The 27,352-nt window shown below is 44.7% G+C and overlaps 1 protein-coding gene across 2 annotated transcripts in view; it reads left to right on the forward strand.

Moving 5' to 3' along the window:
- The window catches only part of ATP8A2 (ATPase phospholipid transporting 8A2), a 466,915-nt gene that overhangs the window by 247,284 nt on the left and 192,279 nt on the right, over positions 1–27,352 (forward strand). For both annotated transcript variants that reach the window (XM_045567137.1, XM_045567138.1), the window contains exon 26: positions 23,875–24,058. In XM_045567137.1, the coding sequence (XP_045423093.1) occupies positions 23,875–24,058 (184 nt within the window). The remainder of the gene's footprint in view (positions 1–23,874; positions 24,059–27,352) is intronic.

The following is a 27,352-nucleotide window of genomic DNA, read 5'->3' on the forward strand; positions in this document are numbered from 1 at the left end:
GAATCAGCAGAGTGAAGATCCATGAAGGAGGGAGGAGAGCTAAAGATGACTGCACCATTGTGATTTGTGGGGTGGGTGGTCACCGTCCTACCCGTGAGAGAGATTATGGGTGGAAATTCAGATTTGGCGGAAAGATAATGAATTCCATATTGGTTAAGTCACGAGGGCTTATGCAGCAGTCCCCAACCTTTTTGGCATCAGGGACAGGCTTCATAGAAGACAATGTTTCTGCAGACCAGGGCAGGAGGGGTGGTTTCAGGATGATAGAAGCGCATCACATTTATTGTGCAGTCAGGCCTCTCTGCTAATGACAATCTGTATTGGCAGCTGCTCCCCAGTGCTAGCATCACCACCTCAGCTCCACCTCAGATCATCAGGCATTAAATTCTCATAAGGAGCCTGCAACCTAGATCCCTCACATGCTCAGTTTACAGTAGGGTTCGCGCTCCTATGAGAATCCAGCGCTGCAGCTGATCTGACAGGAGGCGGAGCTTATGTGGTGATGCGAGCGAAGGGGAGGGGCACACACAGTTGCAGCTTCGCTTGCTGCCTGCCACTCACCTCCTGCTGTGCAGCCCAGCCCCTAACGGGCCACGGACCCTGTGTTAGTGATTAATAGGAAACTTCAAACAATTATGTTGTATAGACCTTTAGTATTTTATCCCAAAAGGCTTAAAAATAAGGTAACCTCAGACAACTTGGGCAGACAATGAAAGCCAATCATTTCAGTATTCCTTTCTTTTCATAAGACTATGCTTGTTCATCTTTCTTAAATATAACTACAGTAGATAGAGCTATTTTAATAACCAGACACTTAAAAACACATATAGCTATGAAGAACTAGATGAGAAAATAAGTATTTTTAAGAAAGCTTATGAGCTCTCAAATTTAGTTTTATGGGGAAGACATTTGTCTGAAAAATTAGTTTAAAAATCAACAAATTCTCGAAAATGATGGAAATCTGGATGAGTCCTGGATGTAAGTCTGACATTCTAAGAATGCGGGTGATGTATGTGTGAGCTTGAAATCAGGTTGCCGCTCAGTTGCTTAAGACAGTAGAATTGATGCTCTCCTTGGTAGTAATTAGCAGTTAATGAGCATGATACCCAGACGAGGAATGGCTTTAAGATAGCAAAATTTTAGTTCTTATTGAAAGCTTAGGAAAGTTGAATTATTGATCTTCCGCTAAAATGCAGCCTTTACAAAATGAGAGCTCTATGTTGTGGAGTTTGGGGGAAGCGTGCTGGACACAGAAATTGGAGAATTGGGTTCTGGGGCCACATCTGCTCCCTTTAGACATGTGAACTTAGTAAGGCACCCTGCCTCCCCTCATGTCTTCATTGTAGACTTTCAGGAGGTGTAGATATCTATTGATGGAAAGCTTCCTTGTAGGTACACTCACATGTTGCTTAACGACAGGGATGCACTCTGAGAAATGCATCGTTATGCAATTCCGTTACTGTAGAACATCATAGAGTGAACTTACACAGACTTAGGTGGTGTACGGCCTATAGCCTGCTGCACACCTAGGGTGCATGGTGTATAGCCCGTGGCTCCTAGGCTGCAAACCTGTACGGCATGTTACTACTCTGAACGCTGTAGGAAGCTGCAACACAATGGTAAGTATTCATGTTTCTATACACATATAAACAGAAAAGGTACAGTAAAAATACAGTATAATTATCTTATAAGACCACTTCATATATGCAAAACATCATTATATGGTACATAACTGTAGGAATCTAATGTCTTGATGTGCATATGAGATAATGTACTTATGTAAAGATATATAACGTATGTTGTTAATGTCAGCAAAGACCATGTGTCTCAGACAACAAATTAGGGCACATGTGTGTTTCAGCATAAAAAAGTGTTATGACAAGTTGGGGCTAACTAGAAACTAAGGCTCTGTGCTTCTCAAAGCATTTTGTGCTTCTTCACCATCGTTAGTGTCTCAACTATTGGTATTGTTTATGTGTCATTTTCAGAAGGGAGACAAATAGTATGTAGTCATTCCCAAACATATTTGACTTAATTAATCTGCCCTCCTCCCCACTTTTTTTTGGCTGTGAATCTTTGTGTGTGTGTGTGTGTGTGTGTGTGTATGTGTGTGTATTTTAGAGATGGGATCCCACTGTGTTCCCGGGGCTGGACTTGAACACCTAGGCTCAAGCGATCCTCCTGTCTCAGCCTCCCGAGTAGCTGGGACTCCAGGCATACATCACTGCCCCTGTGGTGGTGAATCTTTTGGATCACTTGTTCTGAGGAACATGTGTCAGGAACTCATAGCCAGTGATTTTAGAATGGGTGGAGGTTGGGAAAGAACCTTTGGAGGTGTAAGAAAAGGCCATCCCCCCTCTGAGTCTGGAGGATGTGCAGTGCACACAGGCAGGCAGGGGTGCTCTCGTAACACAGGCCTTTCTCAGGGGCCAGGGGCCAGTTTTAGGGGGGATTCTTTGAAGGAGTGGAAGAAGTATGGGTGTTGTAAGTTGAATTGTATCCACCCAAAATTCTTATGTTGAAGTCCTACTTCCTGGTACCTCAGAATGTAAGCTTATTTTGGGGGTCAGAGGTCAGAGTCTTGCTCTGTCGCCCAGGCTGGAGCATAGGAGTGTGATCATAACTCCCTGCAGCCTCCAACTCCTGGCCTCAAGTGATCCTCCTGCCTTGGCCTCCCAAAGTGCTGGGATTACAGACATGAGTGACTGTGCCCAGCCTGACCCTATTTCAAAGTAGGCTCACATTCTGGCCGGGTGTGGTGGCTCACACCTGTAGTCCCAGCACTTTGGGAGGCCAAGGCAGGAGGATTGCTTGAGTCCAGAAGTTTGAAACCAGCCTGGGCAACATGGCAAGACCCTCATCTCTACAAAATTAAGAGAAATTAGCTGGGTGTGGTGGCGCATGCCTATAGTCTCAGCTTCTCTGGAAGCTGAAGCAGGAGGATCCCTTGAGCCCAGGAGTTTGAGGCTATAGTGAGGTATGATGACGTCACTGTACTTCAGCCTAGGTGACAGAGTAAAACCCTGTCTGAGAGAGAGAAGAGAGAGAGAAAGCAAGGAAGGAAGGGAAAGAAAAAAGAAAGAGAAAGAAAGAAGGAAAGGAAGGAAGGAAGGAAGAAAAGAAGAAAAAGAAAGAAATAAATTTCAGATGTATTTAGTTAAGACAAGGTGCTTAGGGTGGACCCTAATCCAATATGACTGGTATCGTTATAAAAAGGGGAAATTTGGATGCAGATAGGCAAACAGTGAGAACACCGTGTGAAGACTAAGGCAGAGACAGGAGTGATGTTTTAGCCAAGGAACTCCGGGGAGTACCAAAGTTGGCCAGCGAAATACCAGAAGCTGAGAGGGGCCCAGAACAGATTCTCCATCCCCACCCCCAGAAGGAACCAATGCAGCAACACCGTTGTCTGTGACTTGTAGCCTTCGGGGCTCTGAGACAATAAATGTCTGGTGTTAAAGCCACCCAGTTAATGGTACTGTGTTAGGGAAGCCCTGGGAATCTGAAACAAGAGGGGGTGGGAATGTGAAGAAGAATTCTAGCAGAATTCTCTCAAGTGGTGGGTGGTCTGGTCAAGGGAAAGGAGGGAAGGAATGGGAATTGTTCCCTTTGTGGATGGTCACAAAAATCCGGGAGTGCATGGCTGCGCTTTCACATTTGCCAGTCACACTTTCCACTGGTAATGGTAGACGTTGCAGCAGGTTCTGGCATGTGTTGGGCAGGAAACGCCCAAGGAAATATCAGACGCGTGTGTCCGGGGGTGTCCAGCAGCACCACGGAAAGAGTGTCTCAGTGATTCGTTCTGAAGCTTTCAACAAGCTGATCAGTTTCATCCACTTCACCTGTTGCTGAGTGTTTCTTACCCGTAGCAAGCATGCCAATGAGTTGTGAAGGCCTGCATAGATGGAGGTGAAGACTCTGAGGACAATGCACACTATCAGCGAACGGTTGACGTGTGCATTGGTGGACTGTCCTTGGAAAACGTATTTCAGAGTGTAAGGAAAGTATGTTGAAATGTTGTAGGATGCAAGTTAATCCTACAACCATATCTACTACTTATGAAAGAAAAGTATACACTGTCCTTTGGCACAGTGTAAACATGTAAAGTCATTAATTATCTTATCTTATGGATCTGGCTTAGTGATTTCTACAAACTGACATCTCCCAGTGCGTGCCTCCATCTCCTAGGAGGGAAGAGACTGAAATCCATTTACTTGGAGTACAAATTTTCTTAGACAATTGCCCAGTTCTTTTTAGTTTCTCAGCTTACAAACCAATTTGAATGCAGATTTTTTTTATTTAACCTTGAAACTGCAGCCAGAATATTTTTTCTTCTTTTGCTTCTGTCCTGTCCCTAGTGAAATAAACTCTGATGCCTGCACTCTCTGTCATGCGGCTCAGCCCCACCCCGCAGGTGTGCGCCCTGCTCTCTGTGAGCTGGTGGCTCATGCTGGCCGCGGGGGCAGCTTCCCGCGTCAGACGCTGCTGGGAAAGGGGCAACGGTGCATGTTTTTACACACGTCATTTAGGCTGCACTTTCCTTAGTCCTCTCAGAAGAACTAAGGTGGGGGATGGGGAGAACTTAATTTTGTACATATTTTTCCAGATTTTGAAATTATAATATTGTTTCAGCTACATCAGTGATATAAATAATTAGGAAGTAATAGTGGGCTGATAATTAGATTGGGAAGAGCGAGGTGGTGCTATGGATCCTAGCCCAGTTGTGTTCTCCTTATGTGATACTGGTTAAAATTCTCAAAAGCCCCTATGTCATAGGTGACAGTGTTTGTCATAAAAAGCTCATTGGAAAGGCATGCTGTGAAATTAAAGTGCATTCATCCAGAGATATGCCACAGTTTCTTATCTTTGCTAATTAGAAACAGGTTCCATGTTCAGACAAAAAGACTTTAACTATATTTTCAGAGGATATGGCCCCATGTCCCACAGATAACAAAAGGAAAATTAACACTTTTGGAGAAAATTGCAACATTTTTCTGGTTGCATGATATGATTCAGGAGGAGTACATAGGAGCACTAGACCCAGCTGTTTCGATTTGGCTTAGGAATCTGGAGGATGAGGTTGAGGTGCTGATGGCATATAATTCACCTTCCTACTTGTTTTCCTGAGGCTAATATGACAAGCCATGTGCGTTATGCTGCAGCCGGTTGATTTCAGTGGGAAGTGACACGCTCAGTGACAGAAGCCAGCCTGGAATTTCAAGTCAACTTACGATGAACTTGTCTTTATTTATGTCCTGTTTGGTTCCAAAAACTAGACATGGACATTCGATTTGGCATCCTTTTCAGGATTATCTCATGAAGACTCTTGGAATGTTTCATTTGTTTGGTCTTCATCCATCTATGCTCTGGACTATGTATCTGCTCTGTGACCAAACGTGGAATTTTCCTAGTAGCTGGGGATGGGCAGGGAAGTTTACATGTAAATAGGCATTTAGCCAAGAAATAATTGATACAGAGAGAGGGTAGCATTTAAGGAATGATGCGACTATTGCATGAATGCAATAAAGACCAGAATGAATTTCTAATGCTAGTAGAACTTTGCTTATTCTTTTTTTAAGTAAGATATTTTTAAGCAAGCAAACAGAAAACACCTGAGTTTTTGGAAACATCCTCTAGTTCAGTTTCTTAGGCATGCAAACTTTTCTTCGTGCCAAAAAGAGTATTTTAGTAAAAGAGAAATAGTGTGGGGACAGGCCTCTCTGGATGTGACCGGAGCCTCCCGTGGTTGTGCTCTGGGTGTTTTCACCCCACTCCAGATGCCGGTTGGGGCAGACTTCTTGTTCGTGGGCAGCGAACCTCTGGAAAAGTGTTCTCCAGTACTCCAGAGATCCCCCGTTTCAAATAGTGCTTTTCAGAACAGACTTTAAAATTCAGGTAAAGGTAATTCATATGAATTATTTCTTCAACTGAAATCGGCATTTTCAACGTCATTCTCCGTAAACTGATGATAGAGCCAACCCAAGACCAAAAAATACCAAACCCTAAAACAAACAAAAACTGCGGTGAGAAGAAGGAAGCCTTGTTCGTGGCTCTCAGGCCACGCTGACAGGAACTTAAAGCAGAATGGATGGCAAGGCCTGCGCGTCTCGGTGGATATTTAACTTGGGAAACCAGAACCGTGAGTCTAGCACATAAGGCAAATACAGTTCTGCGGCACGAAGCTGATTAAAGGATTTGAATTTGAACGTGGAAGGCCTTTTAGGTCCCTTTTGTGTACGTAATGGTCTTTTTGTAGGAACATATTTGAGGTCACTTTGTGTAGTAGAGATGTTCAAATATTTGTGAAACGGCATGACAGTTAGAAAACAATGAGCCCAGGTCTGGTCTGTCATGTCCGCTGCTCGTTTGTGAGAGAGCTGAGGAGGCGTTGCCAGCACCTTCTCTCCTGGACAGATGTGGTTTATGTCACAGGAGCAACAACAACAGCACATGGCCTCAAGAGCTAAAAATCTGACAATTCTAGATGAAGAGGGTTTGAGAAAAGTGCATTGAAGACCGAACCGATTAACAGGTCAGAGTGAAAGCTGATTTTTAAAACCAGAGTTAAAATCAGGGTGGAATGATTCATAGGTCTCTCTGAATCTTGTACATTAAACATTGTGGCATCGTCTCCAGTTTTTTGGCCTGTGCTTTCAAAATGTGTCTGTGACTGGAGCTTCTTAGATAGGATGCGTTCAGCTGCGGTCTGGGGAATCACAGAGCCCACGTGCATTCTATCTTACATTCCTCTGTGCCCCCTGTGAAGTGAGAGCTCCTTTTCCCTGTTTCCTGCCCCCACTTGAGAGTTTTCAAAGTATTTTTTAATGAGGGAGGGTGTCACCTTCTTTGAAAAGATTTAAAATAGCAAGCTTTTGTTTTTGTTTTTCTGTATACATATAAGAAAACTGGAACTAGGGATCAGTAGAAATTTATGTCCACCTTATCTGTAATCCGTTTGTTTTACCTATTAGCAGTAATAAGATATTATAGCCCATTTCAGCTAGAGTGCTTGAGAATGCAAACACGCATATATATCTGTGCTCTTTGGGCTCGTATATCTTCCTAAGATGGACAGTATTGTGGGAAGGTTATAAGAATCGATTTTCAGTTTTGCAGTTCCAAATGTTTGTGGTCTTTCCACGCGAGAGTTTGAAAACATAAAGGACTTCAATTTGAATTGTTTTGGCAGACATAGCAAAAGGTATCCTAACTTAGGTCCCTTTATTCATATGTTTATTTAATTGTCTTCCATATACCTGAGAATCTTTGCAGAACAATCTCTGCCCTTCAGACTCATTGTGACATTGTTCTTCTGGTGCAGCGTAGCATGTGCTGGGACAGGCGGTGAGGCTCAGGTGTGCAGGGAGAACCGGTCTCCTGGGGGACGCATTGTAAGCACAGGGAATGTGCTGCACACAGTTCAGCAGAGACTGGGGATGGAGTGTGTGTGGGGGGGGATGTCATGGGGTAGAGTTTAAAGATTTATGTTCTGTGGATGCTATTTCATGTAATCTTTAAAATCCTCAAGGCACGCACATCTCCATTTTACAGATTAAGACAGAGTCATAGTGAGTAGTCCAAAGACATCCCCATACAGTGGTTCAAATAATATTGAATTACCTAAGAAATGTTCTTCAGGGATATAAAATTAGCAAATTTTGACTTTCCAGTAAGTTAATATGTTTGGCTGGCATTATTCATATATTTTTCTATAAGTATATAAATTAGTTTTGTTTTATTACTAAGAGATTGGGTTTTTAAAAACCAATTCAGCTAATCCTTCAGAAAACCTGTGAGGGTTAACTACTAACATATCTGTAGTTGATACTGATTTGAGAATCACAGTATGGTTTTAATTTCAATTTGAAAAAAATTACTAAGTAGAGATAAATTTGTACAACTGTATTTATTTTAGCTCTATGTCTTCAAAAGAGTATCTATAGATCATCTTGGACATTGTAAATGGGCACGATAGTTTAGATTAAGAAATATGTCATTCAAAACAGAAAAATTATTTTTTGATGAAAGGTGGTGGATGAGAGTTTTTTCCCCATGCTATTTTATACTGAAGATATTTCAGCAAACTAGTCAGAGTTCTGCCAAACTGTTTTGAATGTTCTTTAGAACTGTTTTGAATGACTTGATTTTTTTTTTTTCTCATGATACATCTGAATTTTCTTAAGCTTTTTGGAACTCTTTTCTGTTTTAAATGTTATATAAACTCTTTGGTTCGGCCACTGAATGAAATGTTATGACATCTAAGGGGAAAAAATCCTATAAGCATTAATCAATGTAGGGTATTTGTTGCTTTTTCACTCGACCCCATCCAGCTTTCATCCTGACGTGCACCATACTGGAGGCATCCGCTGCTCGTTTAATTGTTTGGTGCAGAACGCGGTTTGAGCCCTTTCTTGTGCTTTCAGTGCTGGTAAATTAATCAAAAGAAGTCCCTGCTCTGCCAGGCATTAGCATGTGTTCAGATGTCTCTGCTTCAGGGCCTGTTCATCAACTCAAATGCTTTTAAGCCCCAAATGGAGAGTAAACAGTATTGCTGCGGCCGCTTTGAGGTGAGCCATTACTTGTGACCCGCTTACATTTGGGAAGGGGCCTGTTTGTATTAGCAGTTATTCTGGTTTGGGTTATAGCGTTTTCAGAATGTTTTTTCTCCTTTTTATTTTAATGCCTTTAGTATGTGTGAAGAGCACCCCTCCATCACCACCAGGCATGATGCATACCTTCCACAGCAAACGGAGAGTGAAGGACGCGAAAAGTTTTATGAAGTTTGAAAGCTGCAATATGTACATTCACTCATGCTTGTCGTTAGGGGACAATGAAGTTACAATGTCAGTTGACATATCAGGTATCAGGGTAGTTTCGCTCAGCATGAAGTTGTGGGTCCCTAGGTTTGTTTTTCTGTCTTCTGTTAGGTACAAGTTGACACTTTCTTATTGCTGGCCCCCACTGCACCAGGCACTGCGATGCTCGATGCTCGAGGATATAGTCCCTTTGCCTTTCAGGGATCAGTCCCTCGAGGAAGACAGGCCAGGCGTGGTCATTTCAAGGTGACAGGCTACGTGTTCTGGTGCATGTATTTCCCAGGAGCTGCGGGAAGACAGAGAGGAAGGGGTGAGACGGGGTGAAGCACGAGGGGACCCCTCCCAAGGAGGTGGTGACGTTGTACGTGGTCTTCAAAATGGAGTCAAGGTTAGCTGAGGGGAGATCAGACACTGAGGAGTGTGATGGGGGAGATTTTGTCCAGAGACGAAGCAGCAGGAACGTGGGTGGTGGGGACGTGGCACCATGCAGTGCTGGATGGCACCTTGCCGGGCGGGGCACGGTCAGGAAGCCCTTTGAGCAAGGATCCACTGAGCTTAAGCTGTCCCGGCCGGCGGGGGTGGGAAGGAGGGGGCGGGGGGCGGGGGGGTGCCCAGGGGGTGTAAGTAAGCATACAGTGGGCGTGGGGTAGACGGAGGAATGCGGGCAGTAAAGCCATAGTGCTTATTCAGATTTTCTTTAAAAATGGAAAGGACGTTAAAGTGGGCATTCTGGTCATTACTGAGTAGAATGAATGACTTTAGATAACTGTCATATTGTCTCTCTAGTTTCTGATCCTTGGCATCTAAGTCTACTTCAAAAATAATCATTTGTATGCATATGAGCTTCCACATGTATATTAAGCCACCAAGTTCATTTTTAGAACTAATCTATCAGTGTTTACTCACTTGTGTCCTGCAAAGCCACAGTCATGGGACCTCAGGGAAGCCCTCTCTGAAGGGTCAGTGGTCCTGCTAGTGTGGAAGACAGGCAGGTGTCCTGACAGTGGCTCATGATCCAGGTGGAGCAGGCTCAAAAGACTGCTTTCTGGAATGCTTGCTAGGCTTTCATGAAGCTGAATAAGGTAATGTTCTAGGTAAATACCATACACCGGTGTGTGGATGTGCCAAAGCCAAAGCCAGAGGCAGACGTAGGGGTCCTAAATATGAAAGGCTTCTTTCCGGCGGCTGCTCCCCTCTTACTGGGTCACCATTGTTGTTCTCCAGCCCCCGCTGTCATCCCATTGTGCCCCGACGCCACACGGGAACAGCCTGCAGGCCACTCTCCCACCCTGGGCTCCTCTGGGCCATGTGCCCCGTTGCCTTGCCCAGTTCCCGTTCCTGAGCTCAGGGCGTTTCAGCCTCGTGTCGGAAACAGTGCTGTAGATATTCCCAGTTCAGTAGGACCCTCCTTACCACCGAGTGGTGGGATTTTAGAATTTAATGCATTCAAACAATTGGGAGGAGGTGTGGGGAGCCCTGGAGTTCCTGCTGGCAGTTGCTCAGATGTGTAGCGTTGGCTTCAAGTTTATATGGGCACAAAGGGATCAAAAACCTTGTGAAGAAAAATCCTTCTCTGCTGTATGCACGTGAAACTTCTATTTGAAAGAGTTGCTGGCGGGGGATTGGGGGGGAAATCCTTTTGGAATTATGTTGATAGTTCAATAAAGTATTCCTGTAGTGACAACATATCTATGTTTAAAGCCTGAGATTTTGTTCTATTTGTGCAGGGTCTAAAATTGAAGTCATTTTTTTCTCTGCATCACAATGTATTGGAAAACTGACAGAGAGCTCAGGAGTGTTAAGTACCAAGGTGCCCCCAGGCTCCCAGCTGGTAACACGTCTCCAGGGTACAAAGGCCCCATTTGCCTGGTAAAATTTTGCTTACTGTGCAAATGTGATTTATTTGGCGGGTTTCCTGATTCTCCTACAACCTTCTCTCTGGATATTTGAAAGTAACTAAGTTAACCTCCCACACCTTGGCTTATTTTGAATTCAACCTCATCAACAGATGTTTATTGAGCTGAGACTGCGGTAGGCAGCTGTGCTGGTCACGAGAGAGAAAGGCACCATGTGAAGGAATGGCAGCTCCTTGTTTTCTAAGACTTTGTCAAACGCCTTGTACTTGCAAAGTCATGACATAAGTATCCTGTAATGTAGCGTAACTCAGATGGCTATGATGTAGGGCAAGGACTGTCATGAAAAGCTCTTAAGAGGAGTATGGAATTGAGTGAGGCCTTGAAGTGTATTTATATTGCTTTTCTTTTTAATAACTTACTTGCTTTTTCTTTACAAAAGTAATGTACATGTTAATGATGTAAAGAAGAAAGAACAAAATGAAGGAATCATACACCCAACTAAATTCATTCTATTCAGAGATAACCACTTTCTAAATTGTTTTCTCCTGAAGTTTTATCTCTGCATGTGTGTGTGTGTGTGTGTGTGTGTGTGTGTCTAGTATGAGTCTAAAATCGGGTGCCACTGTACATGGACTTTTGTAACTTGCTGTCTCCATTCAGCAACACCTGGGACATGTGTCCATGTTCTAGTCAGTACACTTTAGATCTACAGCATCCTCAAAGACAGGGTGCTGATGAGCCATGCTCCAGCGACTATGCCCGTAACCTTGTCTACTTATTTATTTCTTAGCATAAATTCCTGGAGTCAAATTACCTGTTCAGAAGTTGCACATACACAGAAATTGTATCCAGATTGCCTTTATGCAGGATTGCACCCTTGTGGAGTACATGCCCACTGGTAGTCTGTAAGGGTGTTCGCTGCCCACACATCGACATTGTGCAATGTTGGTCTGCTTCGTTGTTGCCAAACTCTGTTCAAAGCGTTCCTCCACCTGAGCTGCTGCGTTTTCCCACAGTCTCTGTCCATTCTCCGGAAGTAGCTGGGGAAGGCTCAGTGGCTTTTTTCTCCCTCTCCTCCCTTTCCCACCACCCTCCAAGGTGTCTTTGGCTAAGTAGTGCGTTACAGGGGTCTTCGTTTTCGAGTCTTTCGTGGACTGACTTGTAAACGGCTCTTATTCCCCCTCTTGGAGTGTAGGGCACTGGAGGGCATCTTCAGGGGTGTTGCTGTGGGGTCTTTGGGCCTCCCCAGGGACCCTACGCCAAGCTGCGCCTTCAGCTCATTCTCGGAGAGAGGGGCAGGTGAGGTGGTCTGGGGGAGTGCGCTTGGAGCTGCACCGTTGGAGAGAGGCTGGGCCGACAGGCTACAGCGTGTCCCAACACGCTTGTCTGAGCAAAAGCGGCAGGGAAGTCTGGGAAGTGGGAACCCACAAACCGGGTGCTGGAGCTCACGGGGTGCGGCCCCGCAGCGGCCCTTTGGCTCGACCCACATTCATTTATGAAATCATTTCTAGCTTATTTCCAGCCCCGTAGCTCAGTGCCGATTCTTATGAATGCTGGCCGGACGCTCTGGGCCGTGTGGTTATTGGCTTCCTTTCCCGTAGGTGCACGCAGTACTCTGTCTGCCTTTCTACACATTAGAGCAGTGCGCAGCCGTAAGTTGGAGAATCCACTGTGGTGTGGTATGCAAGTCCACACGTGCCGTCTGAATGCAGATTCGTGCCGGGTACTGAGACCGAATGTGGGGCTGGCCTTGGGGGGAGGTCACAGAGGGAAAATTATCCTCAGCCTCTTGGGGTGGCCTCTCCCGCTCTGTGATGTCACTTCCCAGTTTCTGTCTTAGAGACATTTTGTCACTGGAGCTGGCAGCCATGTGAGAGCCATGTGGTGCTGCTCCCTGGTAGCATGAGGGTCTCTGCATCCCCTGTGCTTGGCGTGCACGCAGAAAGCAAATGCCACCTGTGTCCAAACCTGGCCCCCAGAGTTAAGGAAAAGTCTGTTTCCTTCACTAACAGCATCTGGAAGAAATAGAAAATGGCTATTTCCTAATTACTGTTCAAGAGTATTAAGCAAACATTCATGTGTATTTTTCCTCTCCTTCAGTCACTCAAGGGGTTGAAAAGAACTTGCTCCCCTTGCACTTAGCATGGTGCCTGTGTGACTCACTCAGTGAGCCCCAGCTTGTCCCCGGGACTGCAGGCCCTCGGAAGCAATGGGCTAGCTCTGCAAACCTCACCTAACTGCCCAACGCATCCATGTCTTTGACTCGTTTGTTACAATCTGCATGGCTGATTGTTTAATATATTCCTCTTTGTTCTACTAATGACCTGAGCTTCACAACATGCTGACAAAAGTCCCCAAATGTGCAAAGAAAACTGACAAAGAATATCAGTCCCCTGTTAAACTAACTGGCCCTGCCCCAGACATGGCTCATTGCCATGACAGCTGCCCGGCTCAGCAGACAGTCTTTCCAGGAAGGAATGACCTGCTGCTTAAAGCATCTTAGGAAAACTTCACCTTTTAAAAACATTCTGAATGGGAAAAAACCTACATGATTTTTTTTTTTTTTTTTTTTAGCTTTTACTGATATGACTTAACGAGCTGAAACTAGCCACTAGCTTTTTGGAAACCAGTCAAAACTACCTTTCAATAATGCTGAAGGGTCTTTTCCTTTGACTGAAAATTAATACCTTCAATTTTGGAAGAATGCTAGTGAGAGGCTTATAGCTCAGATAGGGCCGCATGTAAATAAGAGGATCTTGAAGAACTGTCTGACATCAAAAAACAGGCAGAGAGGTCGCAGTTCTTAAACTTGTTTCAGATCAAATGCAAGGAAAAAATTTTAAATTTAATTTCCATAATATTTAAGAATCATTTTAAAGATGAAGTGCTTTTTGGATTCTGTTTTTTTAAATACAGCAACAGAGAGATTTTCTGTGACGTGAGAGAATAACTATATAGATGTCGTCAGGATTGTAGGCTAACCAAAATGATCATCTGTTGGCGTGGATAGTTCTGTTTTGCACTTGTTAATTGTCTGGTGTTATTTTACACAGTTAGGCTTTTTCAAAATTTGTTTTATATCAATTTCAATTCATTTTATTACAAAGAAAAAACTATTTATAGACTTCCATTTGTACTAATTGCACCCTGATTGGATTATTTGCTGTTTTTGTTTTTTGGGTTTTGTTGTTGTTGTTGTTGTTGTTGAAAATGAAAGCAAGAGGAAAAGCTATTTCCAATATGTGATTGGACAAGAATCTCTCTGCTGTGTGTGACATTGCTTGAGGAGACAATGCTTGTGACAGTTGCACGTTTTTCATATGTTTATAATTTATTCTAGTGAACAGCTGACATTATTTTAGGTTATGAGGACAGATTGAGCTAATTGCACAGTTTTAATCATGCAAGAAAAAAAATGGTATTCTTACAGCTCAAATTCTCAAGACAGGCCGTCTGTTTCAGCCCAACTTCACAGGGCTACTGAGAGAGAGGTGTTCTCACCCTGCCAAAGTTCCTTCTTCATTCCTAATTTGTCCTCTGCTCCAAACCCATGTGCTTTCCCTTTCCCTGACACCATACTTCAGAACTGCCCCGTTATCGCCGCAGTCCAGTTCACACGGGCAAAACTGGTAGGAGCCTCTGTGTGCAAAGCACTTTGTTGGATGTTTGGGCAATTAAAAAAATGAAGAAGCATCTTTACCTGTAAAAACTCATTATCTTGTTTGTGTTTATTCGTATTCAGTGTGTGAGAATATTAGTGTGAATATGTTATATCATATAATGGGTTGGTCTGTAAAGAAACTATATAAAACTACATGAGGAAACAGTCTGATGTAGGACTTAAAGGTAAGGGAGATAAATTCAAACAGGGACATGTGGGCCAAGACTTCCTTCTTTTACTGATTCTCATCTTATCTCCATCCTGAAGACCTGGAGAGGCCTGAAGCCAGGAGCTTAGGGGGAAGAACGTTCCCAGCCAGGACGAGCTTGGAGCATGGGAGGTGTCCCCAGCAGAGAGGTGAGGCGTGACGCTTGGGAACAACATGCATCAGAAGCTCTCAGTCCAGGAATCAGGGAGAGATCAAGATATGCTTTTTCTACCTTTCAAAATACTTGTCCATCTTTATCATTTAATTTGGTTTTCATGGCTATCTTATGAAGCAGATGGCAATGGTGATGTCCCCATAGTGTAGGCAGAAAACTGAGAACCAGGGGATTAGGTAACATTGCTGGGTTCTTACAGTATAGGGAGTAGAAGCTCTCAAGCCTGCGTTTGGTCTCCCACCCCAGCCAGGGCCTAGTTGCTGAGCAGAACTGCGTAAGAGCTTCCAAATGTGCATTTGGAAGAAGCCACAGAATGTAGCAGAGTTGGTGGGTGTGCAGACCCTGGAGTGAAACCATGCCATTTGGGTCTTATCCCAGCCCCTCATTAGGTTTGTGACCTTGGGCAGACTGCACCCACTCTTCTGAGCTGGGTCTTTTCACCTGTAATATTCAGAGAACAACAGCACTGATTTCCCGGAACTGTAGTGAGGATTAAATCAGCCGGTGCGTGGACAGCATCTCACCCAGTTCCCGATGAATAAGTAGCGCGTGCTGAATCATCACTTGCCGCTGCTCCTATTATTTTCACTACTGAATCCCAGATTTTTGCTTTCAGCTTAAAAGCGCAGGGTTTAGAGCTCAAGAAACATTAGAGACCCTCCCTGTTGGTCTCTTCACAGGGGAGTGCAAAAGAGGACTAGGGAGGTGGCACACCTGGATAAGGAATGGCAAGGACCCCTTTACGGCGTGGGCACCATTCCTCCTTGTTCACTTGTGCACACATTGCTGTCACCTGAGTTCTTCCCTCCCTGCTCCACAGTGCTGTCAGTGAGCATACTAAACACCTCTAGGGACAAGAACGTGCCTGCTCTCCAGGGCATAGGGGGCCGTGGTGGCATTTTCTGAGCAACCTGTAGGACCATAAAAACTTCCCAACCACATGCTGCCTCTGATCACCCTGGACCTTAGGTCACATGATCTGGTCTGGCCCTTGTACAACTCTGGCAGGACAGCCGTATGATAAAAAGAAAAAGAAATCATCCCCTGTGGCTCCAGTGGACACAGTGATGCTTTTGTCACCTTTCTGTTGCTAGAGCCCAGATGAAGACCTAGCGTGGGCTTTCTGCTGTGCCTTGGAAACTAGGTCACTCTAAGTGGATGGCAGGTCATTTTTGTTACGCCGTCTGAAGAAAAGATGACAACACCAAAGCTGTCACTGCTTTAGGTTCCATCTACATGCCAGTTTGATTTAATGAGCTGTCGTGTATCTGTGTGAGAGACAGAGGGTGCTGGCTGCGGCTTGCTGCCTCTCTCCCTCTCATTCCCTCAGTCGGGGCTCAGTTTGGTTGGTGGCTCCCATTTCCAGCTGAGAGCTGGATGCAGTTGTAAGGTGTAGGCCTGGTATCCCAACGCCATCACAGCACGAGCAGTGACAGCCCTTTCTCAGTAGAGCTGGAGCCCCCGCTCTCTGTGCTCCTGAGCCCCCATCTCAAGTTTCTTGGCCGCAGCTTTTCCTCATTCCACACCCCCCTCTGGTACCAGCCCTAATCCAGGCGGCTGCAAGTCTGGCTCCCCCTGGCCTTGATCTCCTTTCTGAGCTCAGCGACAGTCTCTGCCCTGAGGGCTCGTGGGCTGGCCGGCTCTGCTGCAGCTGCCAGCCCAGGTGAACGTGGCAGGTGTTGGCGGTGTTGACCCCGCCTATCAAGCCACATCAGTGGCAAACTTGGTTTTTAGGTAGAGGCTGGTACTTACAGAAGTTGGGATAACCTGATAGATAGGGCTGCCCGTGTATTAATTTACCCTGTAAAGCACCATGCAGCTACCGGGTGGACTCCAAGCTTGAGGTTTGGGCTTCTCTGAACAGAGGATATAATAAACTCGTAGCCTTAACCTTTCACGTTCTTTGATCAAAAACTGCAAGATGATCATTAACTCATTTAGTATGATTAAATGTGCCCTTGAACATGAAATGGAAACAATTAAAATAGAGAAGGAGAAAGAAAAAAGAGCTGTATTATAAGTAAAAAAAAATTATAAAAACATGGACAATTCAACAAATATTTGTTTACTACCTGTTATGTTTGGTGCTTAGGCATCTAAAGATGAGGAAAACAAATTCCTAACACCAGGGAGCTCATTGCCTGACTGTGGAGACAGACATGTTAGTACTCAGCCAGCTTCATTTTGGACCAGACTTTGTCTAAGGAAGTGTTATTCCGATGATACTACTCAATTAGAGGACCAAGGGGCAACTTTGCATGTCACCTACTGCCATAGTTGGCTGTGGTAATTGTGGGTGCACAGTGTCGTGGGTCTCATGTCCTCTCTGTGCAGACCCTCGCCAGGCCCGTATTAGCCCACCACCACAACCTCTCACCCCATCTACCTGAAGTCTCTGTCCATCTCTCTGTTCTCCAGGACTTAGCCGATGTGTAGAATCATTAGAAGTCATTTTCATATTCTGTTCTTGGCATGGTAGAATGCCACTGCCTATTTTTAAAAACATCTTCACATATATGGTCATGAAAAAGGAAAGTATTATCATTTCCTGCTGTTGAGATCTAGAGTTAGTGGCTTGTTAAACACAGGCTTTAGGTTTCAGAAGGCACGTATGGTACCTGGAAGAAAGAGCGTTGTGTAGCTTAGCTGCATGCCGACCCAGCAAACTCCACTTTCAACTGTATAAAAAAAAAGAGGGAAAGAGAGAAAGGGAGAGAGGCATATGGATCTGTGAACTAACTGTCCCGGGTGTGAAGCACGCATGGCCTTGGCCGCTGCGGTCCCTGTGGCCCTTGGTCTAGGACTGGTTGGAGCCAGAGTTGGATGGGCTGCCCCCCTCTTTCCCGAGTGCACGTGGTTACAGTGTGGCATATATATCTGGTGGATAATCAGATGACCTTTTTGTTCCAGGCACAGGTGACAGGTGAGGGACAGGCCTAATTAAAATCATTCTATTAAACATCTCCATCGTCATTAATGTCCAGTGGTGCACGAGCTCATGATGCCTGGCCTGCCGGAGCCATAAGCTAGCTCTGAAACGTCAAAACTCAAACACATCTCTGTTTCCCCTGGACTCTGTTTCCTGTTCCCGCCTTCCCCACAGCAGAGGTCAGGCTCGCTGTTTTGAAATACTAGTGAACTTTGCAGTGGGGATCAATACTTGTATGTTAACTTCAGGAAAGCAGACACTCTTGAAAGGGTCTTGGGGGCCTTAATAAAGCATTTCAAGGAAGCAGAGTATCAAATTAATGCTTTTTGTGCTAAAAACATTAAGGTATTTAAATGTGTTATTCTAATCCCTGTTTCAGCCTGGGAACAGAAGGATCTAATATCTTTTATTTAAATCCCAGCCTTCCTAGACTGCTCCATTCTTTTCAGTCTAGTACAGGAAGAAACAGACTAGAATTGGTTGATTTCAGTGACTATAAAACTGCATTTAATTTACAACATACAACCTGTCCGATTTTTTTAAATTTTTTTAGAGGCAGGGTCTTGCTCTGTCACCTAGGCTGGAGTACAGTGGCCGGATCACAGCTCACTGCAGCCTTGACTCCTGCAACCCATCCAATTTTTACATAATATGTGCTTGCTCAGATCTTAATAGATTCCACATCATTTAGTGCAGATGTTAGGTTTTCAGAGGCTAGACATTTGTCAGAGTGCTGCTTTAATTGTTCTGTTTCCTAGAGATGTGATAAAATTGTCACAGACACAAGTATAGATGCATAAATTCTGAACCCCCAAGCAGAGCATACTGATTTCAAAGTGAGCCCTTTCCCACTTACGGAGTAAACTGATCTCGGGCAGACAGAGTGTCCTCCCTTTTTCTGACAGCAAATCTCAGCCGCAGAGGCAGCGTTTATAGATACAGCGCAGGATTGAGTTTTCAGGGTTTTGTTCAGTTAATAAAGAATATCAAGTTGCTCTCACTACCCACAACTGTGCAATGGTTGATCTGTAACTCCTAGGTTGCAGAGAACACTCACAGGATGTTGAACGCAGCCACCAGTTATGTAATTGTAAGATCAGTTTAAAAAATATATATAGAGAGAAAGAGACAGCCCCATCCCTAAATCAGTTGTTAGGGTTTCTTCCCTTTAAAAATTTTTGTTTTATGAAGAAATTTTTAGAGTTTAGAATCCGGAAGTTTTTAGATGCCATGGAAGGGTAACTTCAGGTGACCAGAATAGCTAGTCTTAAAATTCTTCCTATTTAAGCACTAAGTAACCCATCCAAAATGAGAGATGTAACATACTTTAAGACACTAGTGAGATTGTTTTTCAAGGTCTTCTAAAAGGATTTGTAGGATAACCAAGACTATTTGGGGGGGGGTGTAGGGGTGTACATAACCCTGAAATAATTAAAATTTATATATTATTAAATATTGAAAGTGATTTAAATGAACACTTTTAACAAGGAAATTATTAGTAAACATTAACATAGTTTTGCAGTAGCAAATTTATATAAAGAATATTTTTTAAAAGCTGTCTCTCTCTCTCTTTCCCTCCCCCCACACATAGGTATCTTTTTTATGGAGTGTGAAAGGGAGCTCAAATCCTGTTTTTGAAAGTTGAATTATAACTAGTTAGAGTCTATTCCAGAATATGGAAACATTTAACCTTAGGATTTTTGAAAAATGGATACTTATACCCTGTTGAAAATAATCTTTGTACTTAGAAGATGCTATGGGAATTTCAAGCTTTCTACAATTTAAATTTAATATACACCCAAATATATATGTTAAATTCCTGAAATTACCATAAAATGGCAGCACCAAGATAAAAAGCAAGATGCTTGCCCAGCTGACTGCCTCTCCCATCTCCTTTGCACAGACTCCTGCTGGTGTGAGCTTAGCGCCTGTCCAACCTGCGGTGTAACCTAAGGGAAAGGGCTTCATGGCTGATATTGGTGAAATACAGGGGATTTATCAAAACACATCTGTTTCACCCATATCAAAATAAGTAATGCCATCAGTACATCTAGGCTCTTAAATCAGATGCTCTGCAAATCCTGAAGCATGTTGACTTGTATTTCACGGGGGTGGCCAGGTAGCATCAGGGTTTGTAGTGATTTCATGCACATTTTTATCACTTAACGAGATAGAGGTTTATCATTTTATTTAGTCAGAGAGTTAAATGCTTATTCTACTGGACACTGCTGAGTAGTTATTAATAGTGCAAACATAATACTGAAGTATGCAAGATTGTGATAGAATTTGATTCTAGGCATAAATCATTGTGCCTAGAATAAATACTTGGTGAGGTAAGCCAGGTGCAGTGGCATGCACATGCAGTCTCAGATACTTGGGAGGAGCAGGTGGGAGGATTGCTTGAGGCTGGGAGTTTGAGACCAGACTGAACAACATAGTGAGACCCTATCTTAAAAAAAAAAAAATACATGGTGAGTTGCATAAATATAAAGACCTTGGATGACTCGATCACACAGCACTCCTGAGACCCTTCATAAAGACTTGGTAAGCTGGTATCTGTTAAGCCCTTATGTGCTTATGTGAGTGTTATATGGGGGCTAACGGTGGGCTTGTAATAGTCACAGTGTTCTGATCTCGAGAGGCAAGGGAAAGAAAGACTCGGCTTAGGTGTTAGCCTGTCCCAGGGGAGCCGTTTGTGAAGCCAGAGATTGTTGTTGCCAGCCATATGTCATTAAAAACTGTCACAAAAAGCCTATTTTTAAGGATATTAGTAGGAAACAGAATCAAGATCACCAATATGTTGGTCAAGAACTTTGCAAACAACGTCCATCTAGACCACAGGAAACAGAGTGTCTTTATCTGGTTTTCATCAAGATAAGTTTGGATCTCATAGAGGTGTCAATCATTTTTGTATTCCTTTCATTCTTGCCATCTATGAGCATTTAATAAATAGATACTTGTGTGATAGTTTAACTTTAGATAATAGATCCATATATTAGGTGTTTGTATATCCACTTAAGCTATGAGATTTTTAAAGGTACTGCAATTTTGAAAAATTTAGGATGAATGACTGCTATGGGAAAAAAGTATGATATTTTATTTCAATGGTTATTTTTTATCAAAGAAAATGTCATTCATAGGATATTATCTTTAACAGGAAAAATAGACACTTTTCTAAATGAAATCTTCTGATATATTGGTAGCAATTTGTTTTATAGTTAATTATTGTGTATTTTATGCTTGGTATTGATTAATTGTGGTTTCTGTGTCATTAAAAAAAAACACCACTTATAAAGTCCTGTATGTCTTATTTCTGGTTAGTATTTTCCCTGACCCCTGCCTTGTATGAGACACTCAGATTGGAAGAATATTTTAAATGAAATACCCAACCAAAATTTATACTCACTAGGTTTTGGTTTGAAAGCAAAGAAGAAGAACCTTATGTTTGCAAACTTTGAAAACAAGGGGATGAGATTAAATGCTTCTGGTAATAAATTGTTAAATGTCACTATAAAAATTTTGCATGTGTCTGTGCTGTGGAAATTTAAGCTTAGCTAGGAAACAGTTGTACTGGGAAGAACTTGTGCTATTGTCTGGCCAGTGCTAGTGACTTGAGTGTGGTTCAGAGCCAGCGTCAGCGTCCCCTGGGAGCTGGTTAGAAACACACATTCACAGGCCTCGCCCCAGAGTGAGGTCAGAGTCTGTGTCTACAAAGTCTCTGTGTGATTCTGATGCTTGCTTAAAATTCGAGACTCACTGATCTAGGCCAGTGGTCTCCAAACTTCCTTTTAGTCGTAGGACTGTCTATGGGCAATAAAGCTGTTTTGAAGTCCAGTTAGTGAAAGTATTTCATGAGTCTGGTTAATTAGTGAGTGTTTTGGGTCTCTTGGATCTTCCCGGGTGGAGTTTGTCGTAACCACTCTGGCTCCACTGAACTCGGCACACAAACCTGTGATCTAGATCCAGCTGCTGTGTGGCCGGTGGGGCAGCTGAGAGCTAGAAGCTAAGGAGGGATTCGCTTCTGTCTGCTCAGACCACGTTGCAAGGTCAGGATTTAGAAACTCACTCTGAGACCAGGACCCTTTCTAGATCACATAAATTAATGTGTGATCATTAATTCTATAAAAGCAGTTACCAAGGTTTTACTTAAGTGTCATCTCTGAAATAACTTAAAGCTAGTTTTAAAATACCAGGAACACATATCCCATAAAATGAGACACTTCAGGATGATGATTTTTTTTATTTAAGTGTCAAAAGGAAAACTTATTGCTCATTTTAGAATCTATTGTGTTAGCCAAAAAAGTGGATGGAATACCTCTCCAGTTGACTGAACTCGTTGGGTTTATATTTTTATTCATAATGCACCAAAATAGGTTATAGAAGTGTCACAAGCACCCAGCTTGGCTCAGATGTGCTCTGGAGTTCTTACTTTGTGGGTTGAATTATTATATGTTGAGAATACTTATTAAGTGTGGCATGTGACTCCAGGTCACAAATTCAGATGAAGAAAGAGCTGGTTTGTGCTTCCTGGCAACCAATCGCACTGAAATTCCGCATATGGCTGAAGGGGAACGGTGCCTCTTCAGCTCTGTAGAAATTAGCTGTTTGACATCTGTTTTGAACCCCTAGTGTGTGCTAGAATTATGTTTTCTCAAGGCATTACAGCTGAGGGCGTAATAAATCCTTGATGAGAATTTCATGCTCCTGTTTCAGGATATACTGGGGTATGATTTGCCTTGTGTGCCCTGGTCAGGTTTTCTTATTTTTGCTCTTGGGAAAAGGCAGCTGTTGGATGTTCATAGATTGGACTTTAAGCCATCAGGATCCTGACTAGACTTGACTTACTTGAGATCCAAATCCCAGAGTGGCAGATCCTGTGACTCTGTCTGACTTGCTCTTTGTTACCCACTGGTTGGTTTAGTGCTAAACACCCTAACGAACATCTAACAATTTAACCACAGAAAATCTCGGATCTGTTTAGCTCCTTTCCTATTCCACCTCCAAGATTCTTCCAACCCCCGACAGTGCAAAGTGGCCAAGTTTTCTGCCCTACGGGCTTCCTTTCTCTCCAGATCACCCCAGGTTTGCTGATAAAGAGGCCACCTTGCTTGACCACCTGGGTGGCAGTTGTAGCCGCAAGCCTACCCAGTGCTGCTTAGGTATCTGTTCCGTGCTGTCTTGTGATATTATCGTGCATGAAGAAGAAGAAGAGTTGAAGAGGAAAGGATGGCCTTATTAGTGGATTTGTATTGTTTGTTCTTTTTTTTTTTTTTTTTTTGAGACAGAGTCTCGCTCCCTGGCTAGAGTGCAGTGGTGTCATCACCGCTCATCGCAGCCTCAGGCTCCTGGGCTCCAGCGATCCTCCTGCCTCAGCCTCCTGAGTAGCTGGGACTACAGGCGCACACCACCACACCCGGCTAATTTTTCTGTTTTTTGTAGAGATGGGGGTGGTCCTGCTATGTTGCCCAGGCTGTGCTTGAACTTCTGGCCTCAGGCAATCCTCCTGCCTCAGCCTCCCGAAGTGCTGGGATTGCAGGCGTGAGCCACTGCACCTGGCATATTGTCTGTTCTTATACTCTAAATAAACACTTCTTCTGCCCCCTTTGGGCTGTGCTTCTGCAGCGTTCAGCCGTGGGAGACCTTGCAGCCCCTGTGCTCTGCCCTGGCTGCCCCGCAAACCCCGTCTCCTCCTCGGGGTGGACGTGGGGAAGCCATTCTCCTTTCCTCTCACCCTAACCCTCTTCCTACACTTTCTTGTGTCCTCCCAGTTTTCTTTCCCTTCTGTAAAAACAGATTTTACAGAAAGTTCCCTCACCAGTCCTGGGTTGTATATGATGAACCAAAAAGCAGAAAGGGGGCCTCTGCTGGTTTTCTGATTTGTTGGGAAGGCGTTTCCAAAGGCCTCTGTGACCAGGGTAATGGCCCTTCTCCTGCCGCAGGGCACATGTGCCCCTGAGAGTCCCTGCGTAGCTTCCCACCGAGCAGGGCGATCGCACATAGGCTGTGTTTTAAGTTAGTTTTGATTGTGTATTCCATCTGCAAAGTTGGCAAATACTTGAAAGCCACAAGCTACTGTTTTCTGAAAGCGTCTTTGCACATGAGCATAAAACGTATGTATTGAATTTGGAGGTTGTCCAGCAACTGTCCTTTCCACGCAGCCGAATGTAGATGACAGCTGTTTCCTCTGGAAAGGCGCACGCAGTCACGGCTTCTCTTTCTTCTCCCGCAGAGTGTCTCCTCTGCAGAAGTCCGAGATAGTGGACGTGGTGAAGAAGCGGGTGAAGGCCATCACCCTCGCCATCGGGGACGGCGCCAACGACGTGGGGATGATCCAGACGGCCCACGTGGGTGTGGGAATCAGTGGGAACGAGGGCATGCAGGCCACCAACAACTCGGACTACGCCATCGCGCAGGTCAGCGGCGTGCGTGGCCAGCTGTCCTGTCCTGTTGACAGCGATGGCAGCTGGGCATGAGAGCCCGGCCCTGACCCCTGGTCCAGCCCGAGACCTCTGCCACCCCTTTGAGGTGGCCGGTTAGATGAAACCACAGGCCTGTTTGGATTTCACTGTGGTTTTGATCTCGTGCAGTTGGGAGGCCCCGTCCTGCCGGTTGGGTTTCTTCTGGCCCACTGTGGGGGTGGCTGGGCTGCTCGGTCATCCAGGCGAGGTGCCACTCCTGACAGACAGGTCCCTGATCCTACGGGTAATAATCTTGTTCCCTCAGCTCCTGCATCTGCTGCGTGTGCTTTTCTCTCTGTGTCCCTGCTGGAGAGCAGCCGCGCTCTGGACATCCGTTCTCTACAGCCCTTTCCTTGCCCCACCCCTCCTTCCAGAGGCACCAGGGCACTCTCTGGTCAGGCGTTTAAGGTCATGGAGAAGCAGAGATTTACAGCCGCTGCCGTCTCTGTAATCACGACAGGGTGCGGCCCAGGGACGCTGCTGTGAGATGAATTGCTGAGAGCAGGAGCCGGGTTTGTGCGGTGACTCCATGCGTGGTAGCAAACAACCCCCTGCAGTGAGGCCAAGTTCAGGCCATTCCTCTCTGATCCGAGCGTTGCATGTAGAGGCTTGCGAGGCACTTTGTGGTCACTGTGCCGGTGGCCTGACAATGAAAGAAATGTCCACTCCTTAGTGACAGCCAAAAGGTGAAGGAAAATAGTCAACCTCCTGACCCCTAGGGAACATATCTGGACCTTTTGTCCTGCTGAAAAACCCAGAGTACCTAGACATCACAGTGACACACATCACTTCCTCCTGGCTCCAGATTGCGATGTCCTGATTAAATGTCTGCTTCTTCCCCGGGTAGCCAGAGCTCCCTGTTTTTGCAGTGTTTAGGCTTTTGAAGAATGTGTTAACCTTAATCACAGGAACGCAGGGAATAATGGCTTTGTCCCGCTTCAAGCTGAAATCGGGGGCTGCATATAAAATGTGCACGAGTTTCCTGCAGCCACAGGGCTGCAGGCTGGCTCTCTGCAGCTTTGGGGCTCCACCTCCCCAAAGGGGGGCCTCTGTATTAGATCACCTCTCAGGTTCCCTCCCGGTTCGCGGTTTTGCAAATGCAGGGAGGAATTACAAATCCTCCTGGCTCTGAAAAGTGCATGAAATCAATCTTGTTCCTTTGTTGATTTCAAATCAATCCTCAAGATAATTCCTGAAGTAGGTAGGAGGAAGAATTTTGATATTACAGGTGGGAAAACTGGGGTTCCTTTGCATCAGGTGACCTACCCCAGGTCAGAGTGAATGCTTGGGGTCAGAGAACGGCAGACCCAAAAGTGAACTTGGGGGGCTGGCCCCACACACCTGCCCATTTACTTTCCCGAGTCAAACGTTCCGAGGCCTGGGGGACTCGCGCTTCCTGAGGTCTGTCAGCAACTGGAGATGTTATACACCCCAGCATTATTAAATACTTGAGTTATAACATCATAGGGCTGGAAGGGATCTTAAGAGGTTTCCTAGGAGTTCCAGGCAAATATTTGTCTGTCTTTTTCTTTAAAATGTCTAGGGAAGGGAGATTCCATGACCTGCTTTATTGAAACTGCATACTAATAGGATGTGGAACCCAGAGCAATTGCTCTCTTCAAGTTGAAAGCATCAAAGAAGGATGGAGTGGGGAGAGGGCTGTGGAGCTCCACCTGGGGCTTCTCTTGCCCCTCCAGCGTAGAGTCCCCTCTGCCAAGGGAACCCATGAGGGCCCCTGCGGCTGTGGGCCCTCCTTTCTCCTGTCCACGGTCCCCTTCCTGATTGGGGGGGGGAGCTGTCATCTTGGGGCCAGGTTCGTGCCAGCCTCACACCCTCGCAGAGCCGGCTCTGCCTTAATTACTGTGCTGGAAATGCCACAATTTGATGACTTCCCTTGCCCCTGTTGAAATGATAAACATCTCTGGTTGAAGTTTACACCTTGTGCTTTATCTGTTCATTGTAATGTGGATGAATTTTTTGTATTGAGCTTTTGAGGAAACACCCTGTAGGGTCCTATACAGAAGTGAAAAGATATTTAGCTCCAAGACGTATCCTCCAGGAAAGTTACGGGTATCTGTGTGTCTGTGTGTGTGTGTCTGTGTTTCTGTATGTGTTCTCTGTGCAAAGCTCTGGTTTTGTTTCTGTGCCACCCGCGCGCGCGCCTACGTCTGTGTGCACAGGGGCAGCCCGGGGACTGACAACCGCCCTCCTCCTGTCGCCTTGCCCCAGGCAGCCTTTGCTGCTGCTATGTAGTGTTGCCTTGGTTCTGGGGAGAGAATCTTTTCTGCCCCCTACCCTCTTAATGTTTTTTGAACGACCTCATGAAGACAGCATTTTGATTTAGGATATATATATATATTTTAAAACAAATCATTGTAGCACTCAGGTTGAAGCGTTCTTGGGGATGACTCCAGCAGATGTTCTCTGTGCCCATTGAAGTTTAACACCAGGGGTCCAGGTCAAATGCAAACTTCCTTTTTATTTGTTTTGCTAGTTATTTTATGATTCCCCATTCCCCTTGGGAATCCTTAATGAGCCTTTATGGGGAGTTTTATTTTTCCATATGTCCCTCCTTCTGCTATTTTGAAGTCATCGTCTAGATTTTGGAATATGTGGATAAGCCTCACCCTGATCCCCTGAAGAACTCACTGGAATGTAACTTCCAGTAGGATGTAGTCCCTCCTTTCGTGCTAATGGGAATTACTGTGTAGTTTCCTCTTGAAAAGAAATGTTTTGTAAAAAGGTATTGTATTTTCAGTCAGGGGCTTTCTTTTGTTACAGAGAATTATATTTAATTTCAAAAGTCTTCTGAAATTAATAGGAAGTTTGAAATCATGAAAGAATATCTAATGTTCTGGACACTCTCAATATGGCCCGACTATCTCTCCTAGCGGTGTAGCTGGGCTAATGCTTTTTGTGCACTTGCTGATACCACAACTTAGAACAGGGGGAATTAAGGTTTTCATTCAAGACAACCAAAGGGGAACCCAACCCTGCATGAGGCGAATTCAACACGTGACTCTAAATAGAATTACCCCAACCATGCATTCATGCCAGAGCGTGACGCCATCTACCAAAGGAACAACAACAACAAAAAAACTCATTTCCTTCCCTCCAGCTCAAGGTTCCTACTTTTTGAGACCTCTGTAAAATAGAACACAGACGGTCAAGCCAAGCTAAGGGGAGGCTGAGGAGATAGGAACCTGGCCCCAGAGAGGACTCACGTATTTTGTTGGGGTATCTTTGATG

The sequence above is a fragment of the Lemur catta genome, chromosome 13 (genome assembly GCF_020740605.2).
Source record: "Lemur catta isolate mLemCat1 chromosome 13, mLemCat1.pri, whole genome shotgun sequence".
Taxonomy (NCBI): domain Eukaryota; kingdom Metazoa; phylum Chordata; class Mammalia; order Primates; family Lemuridae; genus Lemur; species Lemur catta.